The 24,267-nt window shown below is 39.2% G+C and overlaps 3 protein-coding genes across 11 annotated transcripts in view; 2 read left to right on the top strand and 1 right to left on the bottom strand.

The window, feature by feature from the left end:
• zcchc9 (zinc finger, CCHC domain containing 9) overlaps positions 1 to 19,482 on the top strand; it is a 28,202-nt gene extending 8,720 nt beyond the window's left edge. Inside the window, exons 5-7 of one of the 5 annotated variants that reach the window (XM_053515784.1) lie at positions 2,485 to 2,553; positions 15,255 to 15,380; positions 18,785 to 19,482. In XM_053515784.1, the coding sequence (XP_053371759.1) occupies positions 2,485 to 2,553; positions 15,255 to 15,380; positions 18,785 to 18,876 (287 nt within the window). In that variant the 3' untranslated portion in view covers positions 18,877 to 19,482. Of the gene's footprint in view, positions 1 to 2,484; positions 2,554 to 8,037; positions 8,615 to 15,254; positions 15,381 to 18,784 lie in introns of those variants that run through there. The other 4 variants (XM_053515783.1, XM_053515788.1, XM_053515786.1 and 1 more) reach the window with 4 other exon arrangements.
• Positions 19,483 to 20,581: 1,099 nt separating this feature from the next.
• LOC128545476 (putative nuclease HARBI1) lies at positions 20,582 to 22,189 on the top strand. The gene is made up of 4 exons (XM_053515765.1): positions 20,582 to 21,083; positions 21,167 to 21,282; positions 21,409 to 21,520; positions 21,622 to 22,189. The coding sequence occupies exons 1-4, from the start codon at positions 20,651 to 20,653 to the stop codon at positions 22,002 to 22,004; spliced, it is 1,044 nt and encodes a 347-aa protein (XP_053371740.1). The 5' UTR covers positions 20,582 to 20,650; the 3' UTR covers positions 22,005 to 22,189.
• LOC128545477 (uncharacterized) lies at positions 22,065 to 23,984 on the bottom strand. 5 transcript variants are annotated; one of them, XM_053515766.1, is made up of 8 exons: positions 23,323 to 23,984; positions 23,142 to 23,212; positions 22,883 to 23,059; positions 22,659 to 22,708; positions 22,536 to 22,607; positions 22,404 to 22,454; positions 22,196 to 22,331; positions 22,065 to 22,096 (listed from the first exon to the last, which is right to left on the bottom strand). In XM_053515766.1, exons 1-8 carry the CDS (start codon positions 23,490 to 23,492, stop codon positions 22,086 to 22,088), a joined length of 738 nt encoding a protein of 245 aa, XP_053371741.1. In that variant the 5' UTR covers positions 23,493 to 23,984; the 3' UTR covers positions 22,065 to 22,085. The 5 variants fall into 5 exon arrangements, with proteins under 5 accessions (XP_053371741.1, XP_053371743.1, XP_053371744.1 ...); XM_053515768.1 differs by having other exon boundaries at positions 22,536 to 22,598; XM_053515769.1 differs by having other exon boundaries at positions 22,898 to 23,059.
• Between the last annotated feature and the right edge of the window lie 283 nt (positions 23,985 to 24,267).

Genomic DNA, 24,267 nt, shown 5'->3' with positions numbered 1-24,267 from the left:
CCACCTCAATCTGGCCTCTCTGACTTTATCTCCAAAACATCTAACGTGGGTTGTCCCTCTGATAAACTCATTCTTGATCCTATCCATCCTTGTCACTCCCAAGGAGAACCTCAACATCTTCAGCTCTGCTACCTCTAACTCTGCCTCCTGTCTTTTCTTCAGTGCCACAGTCTCTAAGCCGTAGAGCATTGCTGGTCTCACCACTGTCCTGTACACCTTTACTTTCATTCTCGCTAATACTCTTTTATCGCACAACACACCTGACACTTTTCTCCACCCATTCCAACCTGCCTGTACTCGCCTCTTCACTTTCTTTGAACACTCTCCGTTGCTCTGGACCGTTGACCCTAAGTACTTAAAATCCTGCACCTTCTTTACCTCTGCTCCCTGTAGCCTCACCGATCCTCCTGGGTTCCTCTCATTTACACACATGTATTCTGTCTTGCTGCGGCTAACCTTAATTCCTCTGCTTTCCAGAGCATACCTCCACCTCTCCAAATTTTCCTCCACCTGTTCCCTGCTCTCGCTACAGAGCACAATGTCATCTGCAAACATCATAGTCCATGGGGACTCCTGTCTTACCTCATCTGTCATCCTGTCCATCACCAGAGCAAACAAAAAGGGGCTTAGAGCCGATCCTTGATGCAGACCCACCTCCAACTTGAACTCTTCTGTCACACCTACAGCACATCTCACCACTGTCTTACAGCTCTCATACATGTCCTGCACCACTCTAACATACTTCTCTGCCACTCCAGACCTTCTCATACAATACCACAGCTCCTCTCTTGGCACCCTGTCATATGCTTTCTCAAAATCTAAAAAGACACAATGCAACTCCCTGTTACCTTCTCTGTACTTCTCTGCCAGCATCCTCAAAGCAAATACTGCATCTGATGTACTCTTTCTAGGCATAAAACCATATTGCTGCTCAGAAATGCTCACCTCTGCCCTTAACCTAGCTTCCCCTACTCTTTCCCACAGCTTCATTGTCTGGCTCATTAGCTTTATACCTCTATAATTGCCACAGCTTTGCACATCTCCCTTGTTCTTAAAAATTGGCACCAATACACTTCTCCTCCATTCCTCTGGAATCCTCTCACTTTCCAAGATCTTGTTAAACAAACTTGTCAGAAACTCTACTGCCACCTCTCCTAAGCACTTCCATACCTCCACAGGTATGTTATCAGGACCAACAGCCTTTCCACTTTTCATCCTCTTCAACGCCCTTCTCACCTCACTTCTACTAATATTTGCTACTTCCTGTTCCACAACAGTCACCTCTTCTATTCTTTGTTCTCTTTCGTTTTCCTCATTCATCAACTCCTTAAAGTACTCCTTCCATCTTCCCATCACCCTCCTGGCATCTGTCAGTACATTTCCATCTCTATCTTTAATCACTCTAACCTGCTGCACATCCTTCACATCTCTATCTCTCTGCCTTGCCAACCTGTACAGATCCACCTCTCCCTCCTTACTGTCTAGCCTAGCATACAAGTCCTCATATGCTCTTTGTTTGGCCTTTGCCACCTCTACCTTCACCTTACTCTGCATCTTCCTGTTTACTCTCTTCAGTCCTCTCAGTGTCCCACTTCTTCTTAGCTAGCCTCTTTCCCTGTATACACTCCTGGACTTCCTCATTCCACCACCAAGTCTCCTTGTCCACTTTCCCCTTACCTGATGATACACCAAGTACCCTCCTACCTGTCTCCCTGATCACATTGGCTGTAGTTGTCCAGTCAACTAAAAGCCCCTCCTGACCACCCATAGCCTGTCTCAACTCCTCCCTAAAGACTTCACAACATTCTTCCTTTCTCAGCTTCCACCACTTTGTCCTCTGCTCTGCCTTTGTCCTCTTCGCCTTCCTCACCACCAGGGTTATTTTACACACGCCACCATTTTGTGTTGTCTGGCTACACTCTCCCCTACCAACACTTTGCAGTCACTGATCTCTTTCAGGTTACAACGTCGACACAAGATGTAGTCGACCTGAGTGCTTCTGCCTCCACTCTTATATGTCACCCTATGTTCCTGCCTCTTCTGGAAGAAAGTATTTATTACTGCTATTTCCATCCTTTTTGCAAAGTCCACCACCATCTGTCCTTCTACAGTCCTGTCCTGAAGACCAAACCTGCCCATCACATTTTCATCACCTCTGTTCCCTTCCCCAACATGTCCATTGAAGTCTGCACCAATCACCACTCTCTCACCTCTGGGGATGCTCTGCATCACTTCATCTAACTCACTCCAGAATTTCTCCTTCTCTTTTAACTCACATCCTACCTGTAGGGCATAACCACTAAGAACATTGAACATTATCCCTTCAATTTCCAGCTTCAGACTCATCACCCTATCTGATACTCTCTTCACCTCTAGAACATTCCTTACAAACTCCTCTTTCAGAATAACTCCTACTCCATTTTTTTTTCCTATCCAGGTTTCTAGACTTTTTATATTAACTGTATCACGTTTTGTTTTTTATAGGTGGCTGTTGTCGAATTTGTGGTTCAGTGGAACACTTCCAAAAAGACTGTCCAGACCATCAGACCTCAAGTGAGTTAGTTTACCCTCAAATTTACTATTGAGTAGAAGACACAAACTATAATTTTATATAAAATAACATTGATTGATGAGTTTTAGGGTGCTTTCAGATGTGCACCAGTTGGTCATTTATTATTGATTCTGTTGCACTTATGTGTTGACCATAAGGCAACCAGAAGTGAGCCCAAGTATACCATGATTGCTGCAAGACAGTAATTTGATGCAAAATCAAACTTTTGGAAGTTGTAAGAAAGGGGCAGGCAGGTTAATACTAAAAAAAAAATTACACGGGTCTATTCAGGATTGACACACCAACACAGGGGATAACCAAGGGAAATATGCAGGTGGGATGATGATAAGATTAAAAAAAAAAAAAAAAAAGGAAATACACTGCTCAAAAAAATAAAGGGAACACTAAAATAACATATCCTACATCTGAATGAATGAAATATTCTTATTAAATACTTTGTTCTTTACATAGTTGAATGCGCTGACAACAAAATCACACACAAATTATCAATGGAAATCAAATTTATTAACCCATGGAGGTCTGGATTTGGAGTGACACTCAAAATTGAAGTGGAAAAACACACTACAAGCTGATCCAACTTTGATGTAATGTCCTTAAAACAAGTAAAAATTAGGCTTAGTAGTGTGTGGCCTCCATGTGCCTGTATGACTTCCTTACAACGCCTGGGAATGCTCCTGATGAGGTGGCGGATTGTCTCCTAAGGTATCTCCTCCCAGACCTGGACTAAAACATCCGCCAACTCTTGGACAGTCTGTGGTGCAACATGGTGTTGATGGATGGAACGAGACATAATGTCCCAGATGTGCTTAATTGGATTCAGGTTTGGCGGGCCAGTCCATAGCATCAATGCCTTCGTCTTGCAGGAACTGCTGACACATTCCAGTCATGTGTCTTGCATCAGGAGGAACCCAGTGTGAACCTGCTTTTATCTGTAAAGAACACAGGGCGCCAGTGGCGAATTTGCCAATCCTGGTGTTCTCTGGCAAATGCCAAACGTCCTGCACGGTGTTGGGCTGTAAGCACAACCCCCACCTGTGGACATCGGGTCCACCCTCATGGATTCTGTTTCTGACCGTTTGCGAATACACATGCACATTTGTTGCCTGCTGGAGGTCATTTTGCAGGGCTCTGGCAGTATTCCTTTTTGCACAAAGGCGAAGGTAGTGGTCCTGCTGCTGGGTTGTCGGCCTCCTCCACGTCTCTTGATGTACTGACCTGTCTACTGGTAACGCCTCCATGCTCTGGACACTACGCTGACACACACAGCAAACCCTTTTTGCCACAGCTTTCATTGATGTGCCATCCTGGATGAGCTGCGCTACCTGAGCCACTTGTGTGGATTGTAGAGTGTACCACTAGAGTAAAAGCACCGCCACCATTCAAAAGTGACCAAAACATTATCCAGAAAGCATAGGAACTGAGAAGTGGTCTGTGGTCACTACCTGCAGGTCCACCCCTTTATTGGGGGTGTGTTGTCTATTTCATTTGCACAATAGCATGTAAAATTGATTGTCAGTGTTGCTTCCTAAGTGGGAAGTTTGATTTCACAGAAGTGTGATTGACTTGAAGTTACATTGTGTTGTTTAAGTGTTCCCTTTAGTTTTTTGAGCAGTGTATTTAAATGATTGGCATGATTTTAAGCATGCCAACCTTTACACATATTGCTTAGGAATTTAGCATTTTAAAAACATAATTTTTTTTTTACCCCTGTTAGAAACTTGAGTGCTTGAGCTAATGAAGTGCCTCTTTAATATATATATATATATATATATATATATATATATATATAATAACTGTATATATAATAACTACTGTTTTATATATATATATAAACTATTTGCCCCTTCCTGATTTTTTTATTCTTTTGCATGTTTGTCACACAAAATGTTTCTGATCATCAAACACATTTAACTATTAGTCAAAGATAACATAATTGAACACAAAATGCAGTTTTTAAATGATGGTTTTTATTATTTAGGGAGAAAAAAAATTCAAACCTACATGGCCCTGTGTGAAAAAGTGATTGCCCCCTTGTTAAAACATAACTTAACTGTGGTTTATCACACCTGAGTTCAATTTCTGTAGTCACCCCCAGGCCTGATTACTGCCACACCTGTTTCAATCAAGAAATCACTTAAATAGGAGCTACCTGACACAGAGAAGTAGACCAAAAGCACCTCAAAAGCTAGACATCATGCCAAGATCCAAAGAAATTCAGGAACAAATGAGAACAAAAGTAATTGAAATATATCAGTCTGGTAAAGGTTATAAAGCCATTTCTATAGCTTTGGGACTCCAGCGAACCACAGTGAGAGCCATTATCCACAAATGGCAAAAACATGGAACAGTGGTGAACCTTCCCAGGAGTGGCCGGCTGACCAAAATTACTCCAAGAGCGCAGAGACAACTCATCCGAGAGGCCACAAAAGACCCCAGGACAACATCTAAAGAACTGCAGGCCTCACTTGCCTCAATTAAGGTCAGTGTTCACGACTCCACCATAAGAAAGAGACTGGGCAAAAACAGCTTGCATGGCAGATTTCCAAGGCGCAAACCACTTTTAAGCAAAAAGAACATTAAGGCTCGTCTCAATTTTGCTAAAAAACATCTCAATAATTGCCAAGACTTTTGGGAAAATACCTTGTGGACCGACGAGACAAAAGATGAACTTTTTGGAAGGTGCGTGTCCCGTTACATCTGGCGTAAAAGTAACAAAGCATTTCAGAAAAAGAACATCATACCAACAATAAAATATGGTGGTGATAGTTTGATGGTCTGAGGCTGTTTTGCTGCTTCAGGTCCTGGAAGGCTTGCTGTGATAGATGGAACCATGAATTCTACTGTCTACCAAAAAATCCTGAAGGAGAATGTCCGGCCATCTGTTCGTCAACTTAAGCTGAAGCGATCTTGGGTGCTGCAGCAGGACAATGACCCAAAACACACCAGCAAATCCACCTCTAAATGGCTGAAGAAAAACAAAATGAAGACTTTGGAGTGGCCTAGTCAAACTCCTGACCTAAATCCTATTGAGATGTTGTGGCATGACCTTAAAAAGGTGGTTCATGCTAGAAAACCCTCGAATAAAGCTGAATTACAACAATTCTGCAAAGATGAGTGGGCCAAAATTCCTCCAGAGCGCTGTAAAAGACTCATTGCAAGTTATCGCAAATGCTTGATTGCAGTTATTGCTAAGGGCGGCCCAACCAGTTATTAGATTTAGGGGGCAATTACTTTTTCACACAGGGCCATGTAGGTTTGGATTTTTTACTCCCTAAATAATAAAAACCATCATTTAAAAACTGCATTTTGTGTTTACTTGTGTTATCTTTGATAATAGTTAAATGTGTTTGATGATCAGAAACATTTTGTGTGACAAACATGCAAAAGAATAAGAAATCAGGAAGGGGCAAATAGTTTTTCACACCACTGTATATATAAAATTCATGATTATGATTATTTTAGTTAGGAAGAAATATATATATTAGGGGTGGAAAACCGATTGACAACAGTTTTTTTATATTATTTATTTTGTCTCGGAAAACATGAATCAACAATAAAGTTTCCAATATAACAATGCACAAATAAATGTTATCCTTAATTATATTACGAGTGATTTTAAATTGCTCTTTACTTTTCATTCCTGGAATAGTCAGACACCCTTTATGGATACTCAAAGGGCATTTGACAAGTGACGTTTAAAAGCTTTATACCAAATGTGCATTGCTACTTTTTCTTACTTCTCATGGAATTTATCAGCCCCTTTTCTGACCTGTATGATTTTTATTTAGATAGTTAAAATGATCAGTAATTGACAGTCTGATTTGTTTGTGTTTTGTGAGTTCTCAAAGGTCTCAGAAAAACTGGAAGTTGGCTGATAATCATAATTATAATACAGTGGAACATTGGATTACGAGCATCCAATTCATTCCGGAAGCAGGCTCGTATTCCAAAACACTTGTAAACCAAATCGAAGAATTCCTATAAGAAATAATGGAAACTAAAATTATTCGTTCAACAGTCCAAAAAAATTAAGGCATAAAAATAATTAACATAAAATATTAAGTAAAAATATCAAGTGTGTGTGTTTGAGAGAGAGAGAGAATCTAAAATAAGCTCCCTTCTCGCCTTACAGTTACCCTTCCTCCACTCTTTTTACAGACACGTGCACACAACGAAAACACTGTTTTATCGGAAAAATAAACAAGAAATCTCCCTAATGACATTCGATTGAGTGACACACTAACAGAATCACTGCTGTAAAGTAAAATAAAACAAATTAACCTGCACATTATGTTTAAAAAGAATCACGACAGCACTGTTTCTGTGAAAGAGAGTGTGTGTGTGTGTCCAATGACGCGTGCGCACACAAACACAAAGAGCAGGCTGAGCCTTGAGCAAAGAGAGAAAATGGATTTTAACCTTTCTAATGAGACTTTCTTTTGCTTTACATGTGCACTGTACACACATGCATACAGACACAAAATAAAATGTTTTACACGCACACACATGATGGTCACAGTGTTATAGTGAACAGTACACGCATGCACGGATGTTGATTATACCAGTAAGAGACGCGCACTAGGACCCAGCAGGGGAGACGCTCGGCCTCAAAACAACAAAACGCATGCATGATACTTGGTAAACCAAGGCTTGTTCGTTTTCCAAGTCAAAATTTATTACAAATCTTTGCTCGTCTTGCGGAACACGCAAAACGCATTACTCGTAATCCGTGGTTTCACTGTAAATGTAGTTTGAGCACTGGTGTCACTATCCCACAAAAGAACAGCCACAAGTGTCCCTGTGTCCACAGGTGTGACTTTGCGTAGTGTTAATATATGTCTATGCATTGTAACAAACTATGATAAAGAAAAAAACACTCAATTACTCATGACCTCTCACAAGTATGAAATTACTATAGCCCATACTTGGCTGAGGAGCTTAGTTATTTATTTATGTAAAACATGCTGGTGCAGCATTGTTAACTACTACATAAAAATTCATTTTCAGCTGACATTTAAAAATTTACAGGAATAACAGCTGTACTGTTTTTTGTTTTTTTTGTTTGTTTGTTTGTTTTTAAACAAACTAACCTTTTTCTTAGTTATGGAAGCAATCTGTGATTTAAATTTGTGAAGAAAATGTGCAGCCGATACTTAATAATCAGAACAGACTGTATAGACAACATGTGTATCATCTTCACCTCTCACAGTGCGATGGGCTAGGTAAAAGCCTAAATGATTTAGGCTAAACTACACAATGATTTAGTTAAATATGTTTTTACGAGTTGTTTTACAGTTGTGTTACACTCATATGTGCCTGACCCAATAACCTGAAGTTTGTCCCCCTCCAATTTTCTGGGAAGGCAAGGAAGTTCACATAATTTTAGCTATGTTAAAAATGTTTTAACTTGGTTTGCAATCATTTTGTAAGTATTTCTAACCTTCTGTAAATACTTTTTTTTGTAGCAAATGCCATCACACTTGGTCGCCTGTCCAGCCAGATTAGTGCTGATTATGAGGACATAAATGTTCCAGTGACACAAGTGTTGCTCAAGAAAGTCAAGGTGGTGGTTTTCTGAACAGAGCCAATCAAGTGTGAAATATTTGGCTTGTGTTTTAAAAGATAATCAAAGCTGTGGGGGATATTATAGATATTATGTATACGCTCTATCCACTTTTTTAGGAAAATATGTACAACAGCATATTCATGCAATTATTCAATTAGCCAATCATGTGGTGGCAACACTCTGATTGTTGTGCAAGAGAAATTGCATTTCAGAAATTAAAACAACAGATTTTTTTTTATTATTCTAATGTTCATTCTTAATCTTCATGGTTTAATGACTGCATTGCTTAACCTATCTAAGTTTTCATTGTTAACTTCACCTGTTATTCATCATCAAATGTTGTCGGACACAAGTATGTACAAATGTATTTTTAACAGAACATTTAATTTTTGTCATTAATTTTTGAAATTAATAGTACATGCAAGCAATTATTTTGTGATTATTTCCACAGTAAATAAATTGAATCTATTTGCAAATGTAACTGAAAAGGGTTTTTTAATTATCGATTAGCCTTTTAACAAGATAACCCTGGATTAGCTATTCAAATATTATGTTTGCTGAAATTAACCCTATTTACAACCTATATACAATAGATCTAAAAAGTCTGTACACCCTTGTTAAAATGGAAGATTTTGTGATGTAAAAAAAAAAAAGAGACTAAGATAAATAATTTCAGAACTTTTTTTACTGTTAAAGTGACCTGTAACCATCAGTACAATTCCAATTAAAAAGCAGTTTATTTATTTATTTTAGCAGGGGGTGGATGAAAACAAAATAACCAAATAATCTGGTTGCATAAGTGTACACGCTGATATAACTGGGTATGTGACGGTGTTTGCAATTAACCAATCACATTCACAACTTATGTTAAATATTTCTCAGCACACATTTGCCATCAATTAAAATGATTGCTCTGCCAGTGGGATTTTCCATTTCCTTAGTTTCATCTTGCTGCAAAGGCAATAGTCTTTAATGAGGTTAGAATACATTCAATAGATCCTATTTTGGAAAGGTATCAGCCAGAAAAAGGGTATAAAAGAATACCCACGGTAAAACATGATGGTTTCTGCATCATTCTTTGGAGCTGTTTTTCTTGAGCCTGAACTGGGGCTTTTGTCAAGGTCAATTATTATGAAGAGTGCTAAATACAGGTCAATTTTGACCCAAAACCCTCAGGCACCTGTTAGAATGCTGAAGATGTTGAGCAGTGAACTCCATCTTCATGATAACAACCCAAAACACACTTCCAAATCAACAAAATAAAGGCATCTCATGAAGATGGTTAAAGTTTTGGAATAGCCTAGCCAGAGTTCAGACCTGAATCCAATTGAATGCTAACCTAGGGGGTTGCAATTTGATTAATTTGCATTACTTTTGCAAGGAAGAATGGACAAAAACTGACAACATGGAGGTGGCTTCTGCTTCCTTCACCCCTCTGTGTTTTAGAGGTCACCATTAGGACCAAGAACTATTTTGATTCAGTCTCTCCAGCTCCCTCTTCACCTGACTTTTGACAGGGGTCCAGTTGTACTGGAACAATCCAGGATATCTTTCACAGCACAGTAAACTCAGCCTGATTTAGGAGGTTCCTATGCAGTGAAAGACATCTTTGCCTTGTCCCAGTACAGCTCTGAATCCTGTTATCTGCAGAAGTTCTCAGATGACTCAGCAGTTCTGTACAGTAAGTGGTGGTCAGGAAGCAGGGTATAAAGTATTAAGCAGTAATTAGGATAGGTGTGGGAGAAATCACCTGGTCCTCAATGTAGCCAATACCAAGGAGATGTGGACTTCAGGAGGGCTAGGCCTACACCAAAAGCATTTAATATTCTGGGAAAGGAAATTGAGGTAGTGGAGAACTACAGATACAGTACCTCCGAACCTATCTTAACAATAGGCTTGACTGGAAATGTAAAATGGATGCTGTCTCCACACACATATGACATAGCAATACTTTTTTACATGCTCAGTTAGAAGGCACACACTGAGATGCAAACTCTAGGACAGAGCAGGTTTTTACATTCTTACTCTATTTTTTCTTACTCATACATACACTCCCTCCCTTGCTTTTTCTTTTTTCTCTCTCACTCTTATGCTACTCCTGTCTTTGTCTGTCCAAGTCTAGAATTATGTTTTGTAAAGTAATATTTACTATAGTGTTTATCCCTGAAGTTTCTTGAAAAGATGTTTATTTTGATATTGAAAGAGCCCTAATCATATTTTTCATCTGAATTAGTTAATGATTGTATTTAGATAAAGCACCAATGTTGCTGGTATGATGTGCCTTGCATTTCCCCATACACAATGACTTTCAATTCAACAAAATATACTGAACAAAAATATAAACGCAACACTTTTGTTTTTGCTCCCATTTTTAATGAGAGGAACTCAAAGATCTGAAACATTTTTTACATAAACAAAATAACCATATCTCTCAAATATTGTTCACAAATCTGTCAAAATCCGTTACGATGAAGAACTGGAGTCGAGACCCCACACTCTAAAAAGAAATGTTTAGACTTAACAAAAAAAATTAACGCAACGTTTTGCATTAGTCTTTTTGAGTTATGACAACTTCATTTGAAATTATTTTAAACCAACAAGCTTCTTTGCGTTGGGGGAATTAGCTTTTCCTCTTCAGTCAAAGATTATTTTAATTACCCCTTACTTATTAACTGTTAGACAAAAGGCAAGTTTTTAAGTTGATAACTCGTATAAATTATGTTGCTCCAAATGGCTTTAACATATTGTTTTAAAGCAATTTTATATGTTGTTTAATTACTATAATAATTTATACAAAATTTCAAATAGCAACCATTTAAAAAATTAAGTGACTCCAAGTAGATTTTTTTTTTCAGGTTTCTTTTTATGTAGGGTTTTTTGGTTTTTGTTAATGTAGTAGATAAAAAAAAAAGACATTAGTTCAACCATTATTTTTGTGCAATTAGCTTTTATTTTCAACTGCAGTTGAGTATGTGAACAAATTATATATAAATCTTGCACAAAATGCAAATAAAAAACTCAAAATTCAACTGGTCCTCACTAAGAATAACTAAGCATAATAAATTATGCTATCACAAAAAAGTTAGGCAAATCTCTATAAATATAACAGTCAAAAGCCAAGTAGCTTGTTATAGAACATTCCAAAAGACTAAGCTCTGAATGACACCAGTCATTTCCAATGAGAGAGATAAATTTACAGTTTGCACTCACAGCCCATTTTTTAAAACAATATTGACAAACTTAACAACACACTAATCTAATTAGATTGATAATGTCTATTGAATAACTATTGATGCAAAATATTAATTTCAGGTGGACACATACACCTCAGTGATACTGTCAGAATCACAATGCCAACGTTTTACATACCCTTTAATGTTATGAAACACAAAAACCCAGACAAATATTTACTTTGAATTGTATTACAAAAGTAACTAAAATACAAGCAAACTAAAATAAAAGAAACACTCTGCTTTTACTTCTTTGCTACTACAATTTGCCTACAGTGGAAGCACACATCCATCTATGTGAATGAACAAAAGACTTTTAAAAACTGTGGCTGTGACTGAAATTAGTTAACATTATGTAGCTTACAGTCAAATGGTCAAATTAGCAAAACTTGAATAATGTTTTTCCAAACAGCTCTCTTGCTGAGCAGATATCTCAATGAAACAAGTGCAAATTTATTACTTTAGTAGAACTATTAGATGTAAATTTAAGTGTTACTCACAATGAAATTTTGTTTATATTGAGTTTGGTTAGCCTATAAGTCTGCTAACACACAATCTTACCACTGGAACACGTCCAGGCATAGGGGGTAGGATATAACTTTAAAAAATTAACTTATTATGCCAACTTTTTAAAGTTAAGACAACTTAAATTTTGTTTTCAACCCATTAACAATGAAATTTAAGTTTAAATTACATGCAAAATTAAGTTAATATAATTACCAGCATTATTATTTGATCACAACTTATAAAAATAAAGTTTGCAACTTAGAAAGTTCATCTAAATCAATTAATTAGAATGTTTAACTTGCATCCATGTATTAAATCAAGTAGTGGTAAAACGTCCTCTGAGTTAGTTTTTAGAGTGCAATGAGGACGACGAGCATGCAGATGAGCTTCCCTGAGACGGTTTCTGACAGTTTGTGCAGAAATTCTTTGGTTATGCACTCCGATTGTTTCAGCAGCTGTCCGAGTGGCTGGTCTCAGACGATCATGGAGGTGAACATGCTGAATGTGGAGGTCCTGGGCTGGTGTGATTACACGTCGTCTGCGGTTGTGAGGCTGGTTGGATGTACTGCCAAATCCTCTGAAACACTATTGGAGACGGCTTATGGTAGAGAAATGAACATTCAATTCACGAGCAACAGCTCTGGTGGACATTCCTGCTGTCAGCATGCCAATTGCACGCTCCCTCAAAACTTGCGACATCTGTGGCATTGTGCTGTGTGATTCAACTGAACCTTTCAAAGTGGCCTTTTACAGGTGGCCAGTCTAAGGCACACCTGTGCAATAATCATGCTGTCTAATCAGCATCTTGATATGGCACACCTGTGAGGTGGGATGGATTATCTCGGCAAAGGAGAAGTGCTCACTATCACAGATTTTGACAGATTTGTGAACAATATTTGAAAGATATGGTTATTTTGTGTATGTAGAAAATGTTTCAGATCTTTGAGTTCATCTCATAAAAAATGGGAGCAAAAACTAAAGTGTTGCGTTTATATTTTTGTTCAGTATATTAACATCCATTTTGCAATCCAGTTCATGTCCATTTCATGTTGCACACTGTGCCTGTGACTTCATTAATTGTACACTCTGAAACGTGTTTTAAAAATGTAGCATGCCATCGTTGAATTTTGGAATGAACTAAATTCTTTTCTGTTACTTTAAAGTGCCATGAAGGTGTCAGAGCACTTTTATTAAGTAGATTTTAATTGCACTCTTATAAGTGCATATTAAAAAATGCACAGCAGCATCTGTTGAATTTTTAGATTAACTAATGATTTTTTTAAGGTTGATTTTTTTAATGGTATAATTTTCCATTCAAATTTTAAAGTAGCAGTTCTTATGAAATGCATGCACGCACAAACAAACAGACAGATCAAAATTCCAACATATTGATGTGTTCTATTACCTATCTTATGTCCTCCCAAATATTTTTTTTTCGCCAAGATCTTCAATGTACAAACATGCCAATGTTACAGTTTTATTCTATGTATAGATAACAAAAACTGTATAATTAATAAGCAGTCGTTACATATTTTCTGTTGGTAAAAACATTTTTGTTGATGTGACTTTGACAATGAAAATAATTTATACTTATAGGAAATAACATTAAAGGTTATTTTGTCTACCCATATACTGTACAAACAAAATATTAGATGAGTTTATTAAGTATATGATGTATGAAGTAATACAATGAACATATAATTATTTAATGAAATGTAATATCATTCAATTTAATGCCTCAATTACCCATCCCCCTTAAGATTTTCTAAACGTAATTCAGTCAATTCCATAAAAGAAAATAAAAAATAAAAAAATCTTTATCCTGACAAGAAAGCCAGAGCTAATGGTGCAAAAAAGAGATGGAATCGATTCAAAAAGAAACCCATTTTCTTCAGGGCACAATCAAACGCCTTATAGTTCAATTGTAACTTGTTACCCTTATAGCTGTATTCATTGTATGCAGTACAATATTTTTCTAGGATCTTGGATATAAAGTGAGATTTGATATTGACCTAAAAAGTTGGCCTGACAGTGGTCACAGTCAGATATTTAAATTAAATTTTTATAAAATTTTATTCTTATAGTGCTTTTAACAATTGTCATTATCACAAAGCAGCTTTACAGAATAAAAATTATGGAAATGTAAGAAAATATGTATAAATCAAAATGATCAGTTTATCCCTGATGAGCAAACAGAGGGCAGCATTGGCAATGAAAAAATCCCTTCGCATCCTCATTTGGATGATAATGGAAAGCAGGAATTGTTTTGCAGTCATACTGTGTGTTAGGCAGCTGGAAGTTCAATATAACAGATGATTCTTTTTTGGAGGCTTAGGTACAAAACTTTAAAAAATTCCAGTCCTGAACTATTGATCACTAGCTGTAACAAGTACTCAAAGAACAGTTGTCTGCATCAGTCGAGGCTAGGACTCCACTAACACTCCTTTTACTCTTCTTGGGGATTTCCACCTCCTCTCTGACAAACTCCAATCCTCTTTCCTTCTCCCTTTCCTTAACTCCTTCTCCTTAACACCAAATAGCTGCCCTCCCATACACAAGAGAGGGAATTCTCTTGAACTGGTGTTCTGCTGCCCTTCCCCAGTCACAGATATTATTGCTATCCCTCTTCATAAAGCCAATCTTTAACTGGTATTCTTCATCATCACCCTTCCTATCGTGTCTAAAGCTAAACACCAACATTTTTCTTTTGCCTGCAGAAACCTTCTTCATACTATTTCCCTTTCCTCTGTGTCTATCTGTACCCCCTCATTTGTCCCAGACTCCTTTTCCTCTCAACCACTAGAGAATGCAACTGATACTTTTTTCTCCTCTCTCTCCTCATCCATGGACCTCCTATGCCCTTTGTCCTCTAAACCAAGGAAGATTTCTTGTCCTGCTCCTTGGCTATCCAAGGTATTATGCAACAACAGGAGAGAATTAAGAACAGCAAAGAGAAGATGGAAGAAATCACAGATTGATGCAGATTTTGTATCTTACCGAGCTCTTCTCTCCAAATTCTCATGCGATGCGACTTCTGCCAAAGCCGCCTTCTACAGGAAAAGCCTCTGCGCATGATCCCTGTGAAACCTCAATGATCCAACCAATCTGGATTCAAAGTGGCACATTCCACAGTGACTGCCCTTCTGTCAGTTACCAAGAACCTCCATGCTGCTACATTTACATTTACATTTAGGCATTTGGCAGACGCTCTTATCCAGAGCGACTTACAAAAAGTGCTTTAATGTTTACAATGCTGCTAGATCAGCTAAGCTGTCATCTGTCCTTATCCTCCTGGACCTGTCAGCTTCATTTGACACAGTGAACCAAAAGATTTTTGGAATCTTTGTAACGGCATGGCAATGTTCTGCTTTTTACCTAGAACATAGATCAAATGGTGTGACATGGAGGAGATCCAAATCTACCCAATGCAGACTCTACTCCACTTGTGTCTCACAGGGCTCAGTACTGGGTCCTCTTCTATTCTCCCGCTATACCTGGTCTCTTGGTAAGATCATATCATCGTATCACTAACCCTAAGCGAGATCATGAAAACTCACCCCACTGGTGTAAATAACTGTCATAGCAATGTCACGAGTTAGGAAAAAGCGCATAAAATTACAATATTTAATCATCAACCATTCCATAAAATATTTAACATACAAAACATGGTGTAAAAACATTTTATCAAATGTAAACAAGTTTGCAAGTAAAGTATGGTAATGCAAATATATGTACAGTGTGCTTGAAAAAGTAAACAACATACTGTACAGTACACAGAACAAATAAAATTAAATACAAATTAATATTATATAAAAATACATATAAGGGTACGGTAGATTTTTCTTTTTTCGTGACTTCTGTGCTGCAAAATAATCAATTATTTCATATGATACAGTCTTACAAATTTCTTACAAAGAGATAATGTTCAATGTTGTTAGTGGTTATGCCCCACAGGTAGGATGTGAGTTAAAAAAGAAGGAGAAATTCTGGAGTGAGTTAGATGAAGTGATGCAGAGCATCCCCAGAGGTGAAAGAGTGGTGATTGGTGCAGACTTCAATGGACATGTTGGGGAAGGGAACAGAGGTGATGAAAATGTGATGGGCAGGTTTGGTCTGCAGGACAGGAATGTAGAAGGACAGATGGTGGTGGACTTTGCAAAGAGGATGGAAATGGCAGTAGTAAATACTTTCTTCCAGAAGAGGCAGGAACATAGGGTGACATATAAGAGTGGGGGCAGAAGCACTCAGGTCAACTACATCTTGTGTCGACGTTGTAACCTGAAAGAGATCAGTGACTGCAAAGTGTTGGTAGGGGAGAGTGTAGCCAGACAACACAGAATGGTGGTGTGTAAAATAACCCTGGTGGTGAGGAAGGCGAAGAGGACAAAGGCAGAGCAGAGGACAAAGTGGTGGAAGCTGAGAAAGGAAGAATGTTGTGAAGTCTTTAGGGAGGAGTTGAGACAGGCTATGGGTGGTCAGGAGGGGCTTTCAGTTGACTGGACAACTACAGCCAATGTGATCAGGGAGACAGGTAGGAGGGTACTTGGTGTATCATCAGGTAAGGGGAAAGTGGACAAGGAGACTTGGTGGTGGAATGAGGAAGTCCAGGAGTGTATACAGGGAAAGAGGCTAGCTAAGAAGAAGTGGGACACTGAGAGGACTGAAGAGAGTAGACAGAAGTATAGGGAGATGCAGAGTAAGGTGAAGGTAGAGGTGGCAAAGGCCAAACAAAGAGCATATGAGGACTTGTATGCTAGGCTAGACAGTAAGGAGGAAGATGTGGATCTGTACAGGTTGGCAAGGCAGAGAGATAGAGATGGGAAGGATGTGCAGCAGGTTAGAGTGATTAAAGATAGAGATGGAAATGTACTGACAGATGCCAGGAGGGTGATGGGAAGATGGAAGGAGTACTTTAAGGAGTTGATGAATGAGGAAAACGAAAGAGAACAAAGAGTAGAAGAGGTGACTGTTGTGGAACAGGAAGTAGCAAATATTAGTAGAAGTGAGGTGAGAAGAGCGTTGAAGAGGATGAAGAGTGGAAAGGCTGTTGGTCCTGATGACATACCTGTGGAGGTATGAAAGTGCTTAGGAGAGGTGGCAGTAGAGTTTCTGACAAGTTTGTTTAACAAGATCTTGAAGAGTGAGAGGATTCCAGAGGAATGGAGGAGAAGTGTATTGGTGCCAATTTTTAAGAACAAGGGAGATGTGCAAAGCTGTGGCAATTATAGAGGTATAAAGCTAATGAGCCAGACAATGAAGCTGTGGGAAAGAGTAGTGGAAGCTAGGTTAAGGGCAGAGGTGAGCATTTGTGAGCAGCAATATGGTTTTATGCCTAGAAAGAGTACATCAGATGCAGTATTTGCTTTGAGGATGCTGGCGGAGAAGTACAGAGAAGTTAACAGGGAGTTGCATTGTGTCTTTTTAGATTTAGAGAAAGCGTATGATAGGGTGCCAAGAGAGGAGCTGTGGTATTGTATAAGAAGGTCTGGAGTGGCAGAGAAGTATGTTAGAGTGGTGCAGGACATGTATGAGAGCTGTAAGACAGTGGTAAGATGTGCTGTAGGTGTGACAGAAGAGTTCAAGGTGGAGGTGGGTATGCATCAAGGATCGGATCTAAGCCCCTTTTTGTTTGCTCTGGTAATGGACAGGATGACAGATGAGGTAAGACAGGAGTCTCCATGGACTATGATGTTTGCAGATGACATTGTGCTCTGTAGCGAGAGCAGGGAACAGGTGGAGGAAAATTTGGAGAGGTGGAGGTATGCTCTGTAAAGCAGAGGAATGAAGGTTAGCCGCAGCAAGACGGAATACATGTGTGTAAATGAGAGGGACCCAGGAGGATCATTGAGGCTACAGGGAGCAGAGGTAAAGAAGGTGCAGGATTTTAAGTACTTAGGGTCAACGGTCCAGAGCAACGGAGAGGGTTCAAATGAGGTGAAGAGGCGGGTACAGGCAGGTTGAAATGGGTGGAAAAAAAGTGTCAGGTGTGTTGTGCGATAAAAGAGTATCAGCGAGAATGAAAGGAAAGGTGTACAGGACAGTGGTGAGACCAGCAATGCTCTACGGCTTAGAGACAGTGGCGCTGAAGAAAAGACAGGAGGCAGAGTTGGAGGTAGCAGAGCTGAAGATGTTGAGGTTCTCTTTGGGAGTGACAAGGATGGATAGGATCAAGAATGAGTTTATCAGAGGGACAACCCACGTTAGATGTTTTGGAGATAAAGTCAGAGAGGCCAGATTGAGGTGGTTTGGACATGTTCAGAGGAGAGATTGTGAATATATCGGTAGAAGGATGCTGAGGTTGGAACTGCCAGGCAGGAGGTCTAGAGGAAGACCAAAGAGGAGATTTATGGATGCAGTGAGAGAGGACATGAAGTTAGTCGTTGTGAGAGAAGAGGATGCAGAGGATAGGGTTCGACGGAGGCAAATGATTAGCTGTGGCGACCCCTGAAAGGGAACGGCCGAAAGACAAAGAAGAAGACAGTCTTACTAATTTCATGATTGATACTAGCAATAGAAAGTCCTGATAAGTGCTCTTGGGCCATTGTGGATCTAAGATATGTTTTGATTAGTTTGAGCTTGAGTTTTGTTTACTGTACATGGTGGACTAGTTGCCATCCTAAGTTGCTCGCTGTTAAATCTACAGTTAAAACTCCTGCCGCTATACTTTAGCATCAAGGTAACGTAGCAACACCAAATGACAGAGAGTGCTCACTCTCACGAGCATGCATGCAAAGATACGCACATAAGTTCCCTTTTTAATTTAGCAACTGTATGGTGCTACCTTGCAACCTCTACAACCTTAGCAAATGTATGTGACACAAGTCTGTCTGTGATCATTAAATTGATTTTGAGCTTGCTTTTCTTCCTCTTTCTTCCAATGTGCATCACATGGATTAAAAAATTCCACAGTGAAAAATCAGCAACAGGACAGACACGTTGTAAGAGGGAGTATAAAAATCAATTTACTGTATTTGCACAATCCATATTACCATAGAAATTAAAATATCAGGAACTTTATTTTGACAGCACCTTTTCTGTCATGCAACTGCCTAATAAGGATGTGCATAATAAACTGCTTACTGAAACATTAATAAATGTTAAGGGCATATCTAAAATGGGACATTTTTAAGACATTTTTCAATTTCTATCAAACGTGAGCAATTTGAAGAGATATAGTGGAATCTATGTATATGAATACTATGATGATTAGGGCACTCCAGTTCTACCAGTATATCTCAGGCAGTGTCATGCAAATTAGGGGTGCTTCTGTGCATGTTTAAAATCTTCCATGCTTTTATTTGTACTGTTGTTTGTATTTCTTATAATTTTCAGCAATTTGACATGTGTCCTGATTGGGGTGTATTGGCGGATGTTGATCGCCGTGGGCGGAGAGAGCAGGCATAAAGGCAGAGGGGTATTTTAACAAAAAGAGTCTTTTAATAAGGGTTGTCACAACAATAATAAAGACACAAAAACAAAGGAACAAACAAACTCAAATAATACTTAAAAGCATGGGGGTCAACATGGGCTCTCTTGCAGGACACAGACAAAGGGACACCAACAGGCACTAATATCTGTTAGACTACGTTTAAGATTGGTAGCGAAACACAGGCTGAAGGGTGCCTAACACACGTCCTGTGGGGGCGCTATCGGTGGCCCCCAGGCACTTCCCTTGTCCTTTCACCCGAACCCGATGGGCTAGCTCCATCAGTTGACTGTGTGGTGGAGGCAGCACCGGATCGCTGTTGTAGGCCAGGCGGAGGGGCAGCACTGTATTGCTCTGAAGAGTAGAGCCCCTGAAGACAGTGGCCGATGCACCCTGCCCGGTGGATACAGCGCTGAGATGTCGCTCCGAAGGGGCGGAGCCTCGAATAAGGGCTACTGGACGAGGTGAGGCTCGCGGATGCTGCTGCGGCCTCCACGTGAGGCTCGCGGATGCTGCTGCGGCCTCCACGTGAGGCTCGCAGATGCTGCACTAATACCTGTTACACTACGTTTAAGATTGGTGGCGAAACACAGGCAGAAGGACGACCAACACATGTCCTGTGGCGAAACACAGGCAGAAGGACGACTAACACACGTCCTGTGGCGAAACACAGGCAGAAGGACGAAACACGTAACAGGACACACAAACTACACGTGGAGCTGAAACAGGACACAACAAGGCAAGACGGGAGAGACAAGGACAGACACGTAGAGACAAGGAGAGACAAAGAGGCTCACTGGGATCTAGGGAGTCAGGAAAAACCGAATGGCTAGAGACACAAAGGAGCTATGGCTAGAAGCATGCTAGTTAGCTCAACATAGATTTTAGCTAAACACACTCCTATCCAAACACACATCTATCTACTGACCTGGGGGCTGTTCCATAAACCAAGATTAGAGTATAAGCCAGGCTTATTTCGGTTAGCCAGGCTTATTTTTGCTAGATTCGGTTTCATAAATCAAACTTAAAAAAGTTCAAACTCAGTTACCCCGGCAACTTATGCTGGCAAATTAACCTGGTCCGGGGCAGGCTAACTGTCAGGCTAAGTCTGAGTTCAGGTTTAACGAACATACCATTTATACTCACCTGGCTGGTAATTCGATGTTATTTTATTTAACTTAATTTTTTTTAAATAAATAAGGAAATGTACTTTACTAATAAATGTAAGAAATTATAAGGTATAAATACACTAAGAAATGTTCAAAACCTCTGTGTTTAATTGGTGAGTTTGGTAATTAATTAATTAAAAGTATATAAATAGGGAGCTGAACTCGTTTCCAAACTTAACCATGGCGTGTCCTTTCATAGATGAGGTGGTGGATGAGGGAGCTATAGTCTTGCGGAGGGCATTTCAAAGAGAGAGAACTTTCAGAGACAGGTCAGACCCATTGGCTTTTAATGACAGCTACCTGTATGAGCGATATAGGTTCTCAAGAGATGGGATTGCATATATTTGTAGATTACTAAGCCCACACATTGCAAATAAAACACGCCGCAACAGAGCGCTCACAGTCCCACAGACAGTGTGCATTGCACTTCGCTTTTTTGCCAGTGGAACATTTTTGTACACAGTTGGAGATGCAGAGTATATCAGCAAAGCATCAGTTTGCCGCTCTGTACGAACTGTGTACCTTTCTTTAAAAAGACTACTCAATGTGTTCATCACATTCCCTGGCCACAAAGCTATTCGTACCATTAAACATGCCTTTTATGGAATAGCTGGTAAGTTCAAATAACTCTATAAAACATGGAAATATTTTTTGACTACATGGGACATATTTAAAACAAACAAACAATTTTCCTAGGTTTCCCAAATGTTATCGGTGCATTGGACTGCACCCATGTGCGTATTAAGTGTCCGTCTGGTCCACATGAAGCGGACTTTGTGAATAGGAAATCATTACACAGCATCAATGTACAGGTACGGTCCCACTGAGATGATATTGAAGGCTATGCTCTAGCACTGAGTGTTCTGTACTAAGCTGGGCACCAGTGTTTAGTTCATTGCAATTAAAATGTAGTGACCTACAAGTTTAATTTATTTTAGATGATTAGTGATGCAGATTGCATCATCACAAATGTAGAGGCCAAATGGCCAGGCTCTGTGCATGACTCCAGAATCTTTAGAGCCTCATCTCTCTACCAACAACTAGCAAGAGGTATGCTAATAATCACTTAAATCACAAAAAGTCTTAAAAAAAAAAAAAAAAAAAAAAAAAAACACATTATATATCTATATATATTCATTCTGTCTATGCAGGAGAATTCTCAGGAGTTTTGCTGGGAGACAAGGGATACCCATGCCTGCCTTACCTCTTGACTCCCTATCAGGAGCCCCAGACAGAGGCACAGCACCGCTACAACATTGCCCATGCACGCACAAGAGGTCGTATAGAGATGGCATTTGGGCTGATAAAGTCAAGGTTCCAGTGCCTGAAGCACCTCAGAGTGACTCCACCTAGGGCATGTGACATTGTAGTTGCTTGTGTAGTGCTCCATAACATTGCTTGTCTGAGGAGAGAGAGGCAACCAAGGATTGTTGAAGAGGAAGACTGGGGCAATGAAGCCGTATTGGAAGAAAACGAAACAGGCAGACTTATACGAGACACATATGCAAATAATTATTTTGCTTTAAGGCTTTAAAATTTTCCACTGGCCCCTCAACTTTCTCCTTAGTTGAACAAACACACAGAAGTCAAAGTATTTAATGTGATTTGTCTTTATTCAGAGTGAATCTGCCTGTTAGGGGTGAAAACACAAATAAATGTTGTGGAAAGTGATCAAAAAGGTAATGGTTTTTTTTTCTTTTCCTTTTTAAAAAATGGTAGTTCTACTTGCATTTTTCTGTAGCTGTTGAATTTCCAGCTCCAACTTCCTCATCTTCAGTTTTTTATACTGGATGTCGATATCAGTCGCTTCCATTTGTTTAAGGAGGTAGCGTTTATACACTCCTTTTATGTTTTCTGGGTTCTGTAGCAACATAGATTTAAAGTTATTTCATTGAACACTCTTGGCACATTGTTTTCATTTCTTAATACTCACTTTTTCACATGTGGTCCCAGACTGAGAGGGCTCTAGAACAGTGTCAGCATCCTGAAAACACATTATGATCATTTTATCACACAAGTACACTTTTTAATATTCAATACAGTATCGCATGGAACCTGTGACTACCTCAGGCCTCCTTGAACATACAGACACAGTCTCCTCATCTTCCTCAACTGATGGGCCTTCTCCCTGTGACCACTGATCAAACTCATTAGCTTACATGACTGATTTAAAAGGTCTCATACTCACAGGCAACATGATGTCTGGTGGATCCATAAAGCATACAGAATCTTTTGTCACTATGAAACCAAACATGATAGAAAAAATATTTTTTTTTACCAAAATGCACCATTACAGTAGCACAAGTACCTCTACGTGACATTACTGCTATGATGTACTTAGGCTTACAATGCCTAAGGAAGGAGGAAATCAGTTAGTCAGAAAGGAATAATGATAATAAAACACACACACACCTTTTATATACTCACTCCTTATACTAGGTGATATCATTTTAGATGATGTCCCCCCCTCTATTCCCTCAAGGACGGGCCTCCCTTTATTAATTTCCAAAGCCAGCTCCTCTGCAGGAGTGAAGCTGGCTGGTGGTGGCCCTCCCCCAGTGCCAGCAACCTCAGTCTTCTTTTTGGTCGCTGCAATTAAAAAAAAAAACTGAATAGTTGTAACTTTAGGCTGGCATTGATTACATATGTACATACCATTAGATTTACTTACCATTCTGAACTATATTTTTATATTTTATTTTCACCTGCTGCCAGGTTCTTTTTCCTTCACTTAAGTTGCTGCTGCGTGAAAGCAATTAACGTTACTGTTATTCACACACAAACTTTGCAATGTATTGTGACACACATTCAATGTTGATAAAGTATTTTAAATAGTTTACACCGCTACTTACGCATTGAGACGATCAGCAATTTCCTGCCAACCTTTCTCTCTTGCTTTATTTATTGCCGCTGTATTGCCTTTTTTGGTAATGACATCTTTAAATTCTTCATATGTTTCCAATAGCAAACGCTGTTCCGTTGCCGTGAACATCGCTGCTCTATCTTTTCCTTTTGTTGCCATGGTAGCCCACAGTAAATCGATTGACCCATGCTCGACTTTTCAGGACTTTTAAACAATGGCGTGCACGCGCAATTATCTAGACTATTTAAACCTGACTCAAATTAGTAAGATCACATGATCCTCAATTTACTGTTATGGAACCAATTTAAGCGCGGATGTTTAGCTCGGCTCATTCAAGTCAGGTTTGGGACTTTAATCCCCGCTTTTCTAAGCGGCTTTTATGAAACAGCCCCCTGCTCTAGCTAAACACACAAGAAAACAGGGGGACAAAAACCACAATACTTACAACACCACACATGACATGACTGAATCAGCTTCACCAACATAGACACACAAAACATATACAGAAATTATTGCCAATATGAGAGCCCAAGTCAACACAACTTAAATCAAAATATAAACTAAACAAAGACCAAAACAAACCAAAATGTCCACACAAATGACAGTAGTTAAACTAATAATGCTCGACCCAGTTTCTTCTTCTTCTTCTTCTTCTTTTGGTTTGATGGCGGGTTGCAAACCAACTTTAAGGTGCATACCGCCACCTACTGTGATGGAGTGTGAAGAGTATGAGCTACTTCCTCCTAAATCCTATTATATAACCCACTATTCTTAATAAATCTCATGACTGCTTTTATTTGTTTTCCAGAATTTAGACCATCATTTAAAAAACTGTTTATGGTGAATTCCTGGCACCCTACTGCTTGTAATTCTTTCTTAAGAATCCTCCTTTCTTTTTTCATATATCTTACATTCCTTCAACACATGTTCTATA

Source organism: Clarias gariepinus, chromosome 17 (genome assembly GCF_024256425.1).
Source record: "Clarias gariepinus isolate MV-2021 ecotype Netherlands chromosome 17, CGAR_prim_01v2, whole genome shotgun sequence".
Classification (NCBI taxonomy): Eukaryota; Metazoa; Chordata; class Actinopteri; order Siluriformes; family Clariidae; genus Clarias; species Clarias gariepinus.
Note: the sequence above shows the minus strand (reverse complement) of the source record. Positions and strands in the feature narration are given on the sequence as shown.

Bases quoted from the DNA above. Each gene is read 5' to 3' on its own strand.
- LOC128545476 (XM_053515765.1), top strand. From the start codon at position 20,651: ATGGCGTGTCCTTTCATAGATGAGGTGGTGGATGAGGGAGCTATAGTC. The intron at 21,084-21,166 runs GTAAGTTCAAAT...CAATTTTCCTAG, and splicing joins TGCCTTTTATGGAATAGCTG to GTTTCCCAAATGTTATCGGT. The intron at 21,521-21,621 runs GTATGCTAATAA...CTGTCTATGCAG, and splicing joins CTACCAACAACTAGCAAGAG to GAGAATTCTCAGGAGTTTTG.
- LOC128545477 (XM_053515766.1), bottom strand. From the start codon at position 23,492: ATGGCAACAAAAGGAAAAGATAGAGCAGCGATGTTCACGGCAACGGAA. The intron at 22,709-22,882 runs GTGTGTGTGTGT...TTGGTTTCATAG, and splicing joins AAGGAGTGAGTATATAAAAG to TGACAAAAGATTCTGTATGC. The intron at 22,332-22,403 runs GTGAGTATTAAG...ATGTTGCTACAG, and splicing joins CTGGGACCACATGTGAAAAA to AACCCAGAAAACATAAAAGG.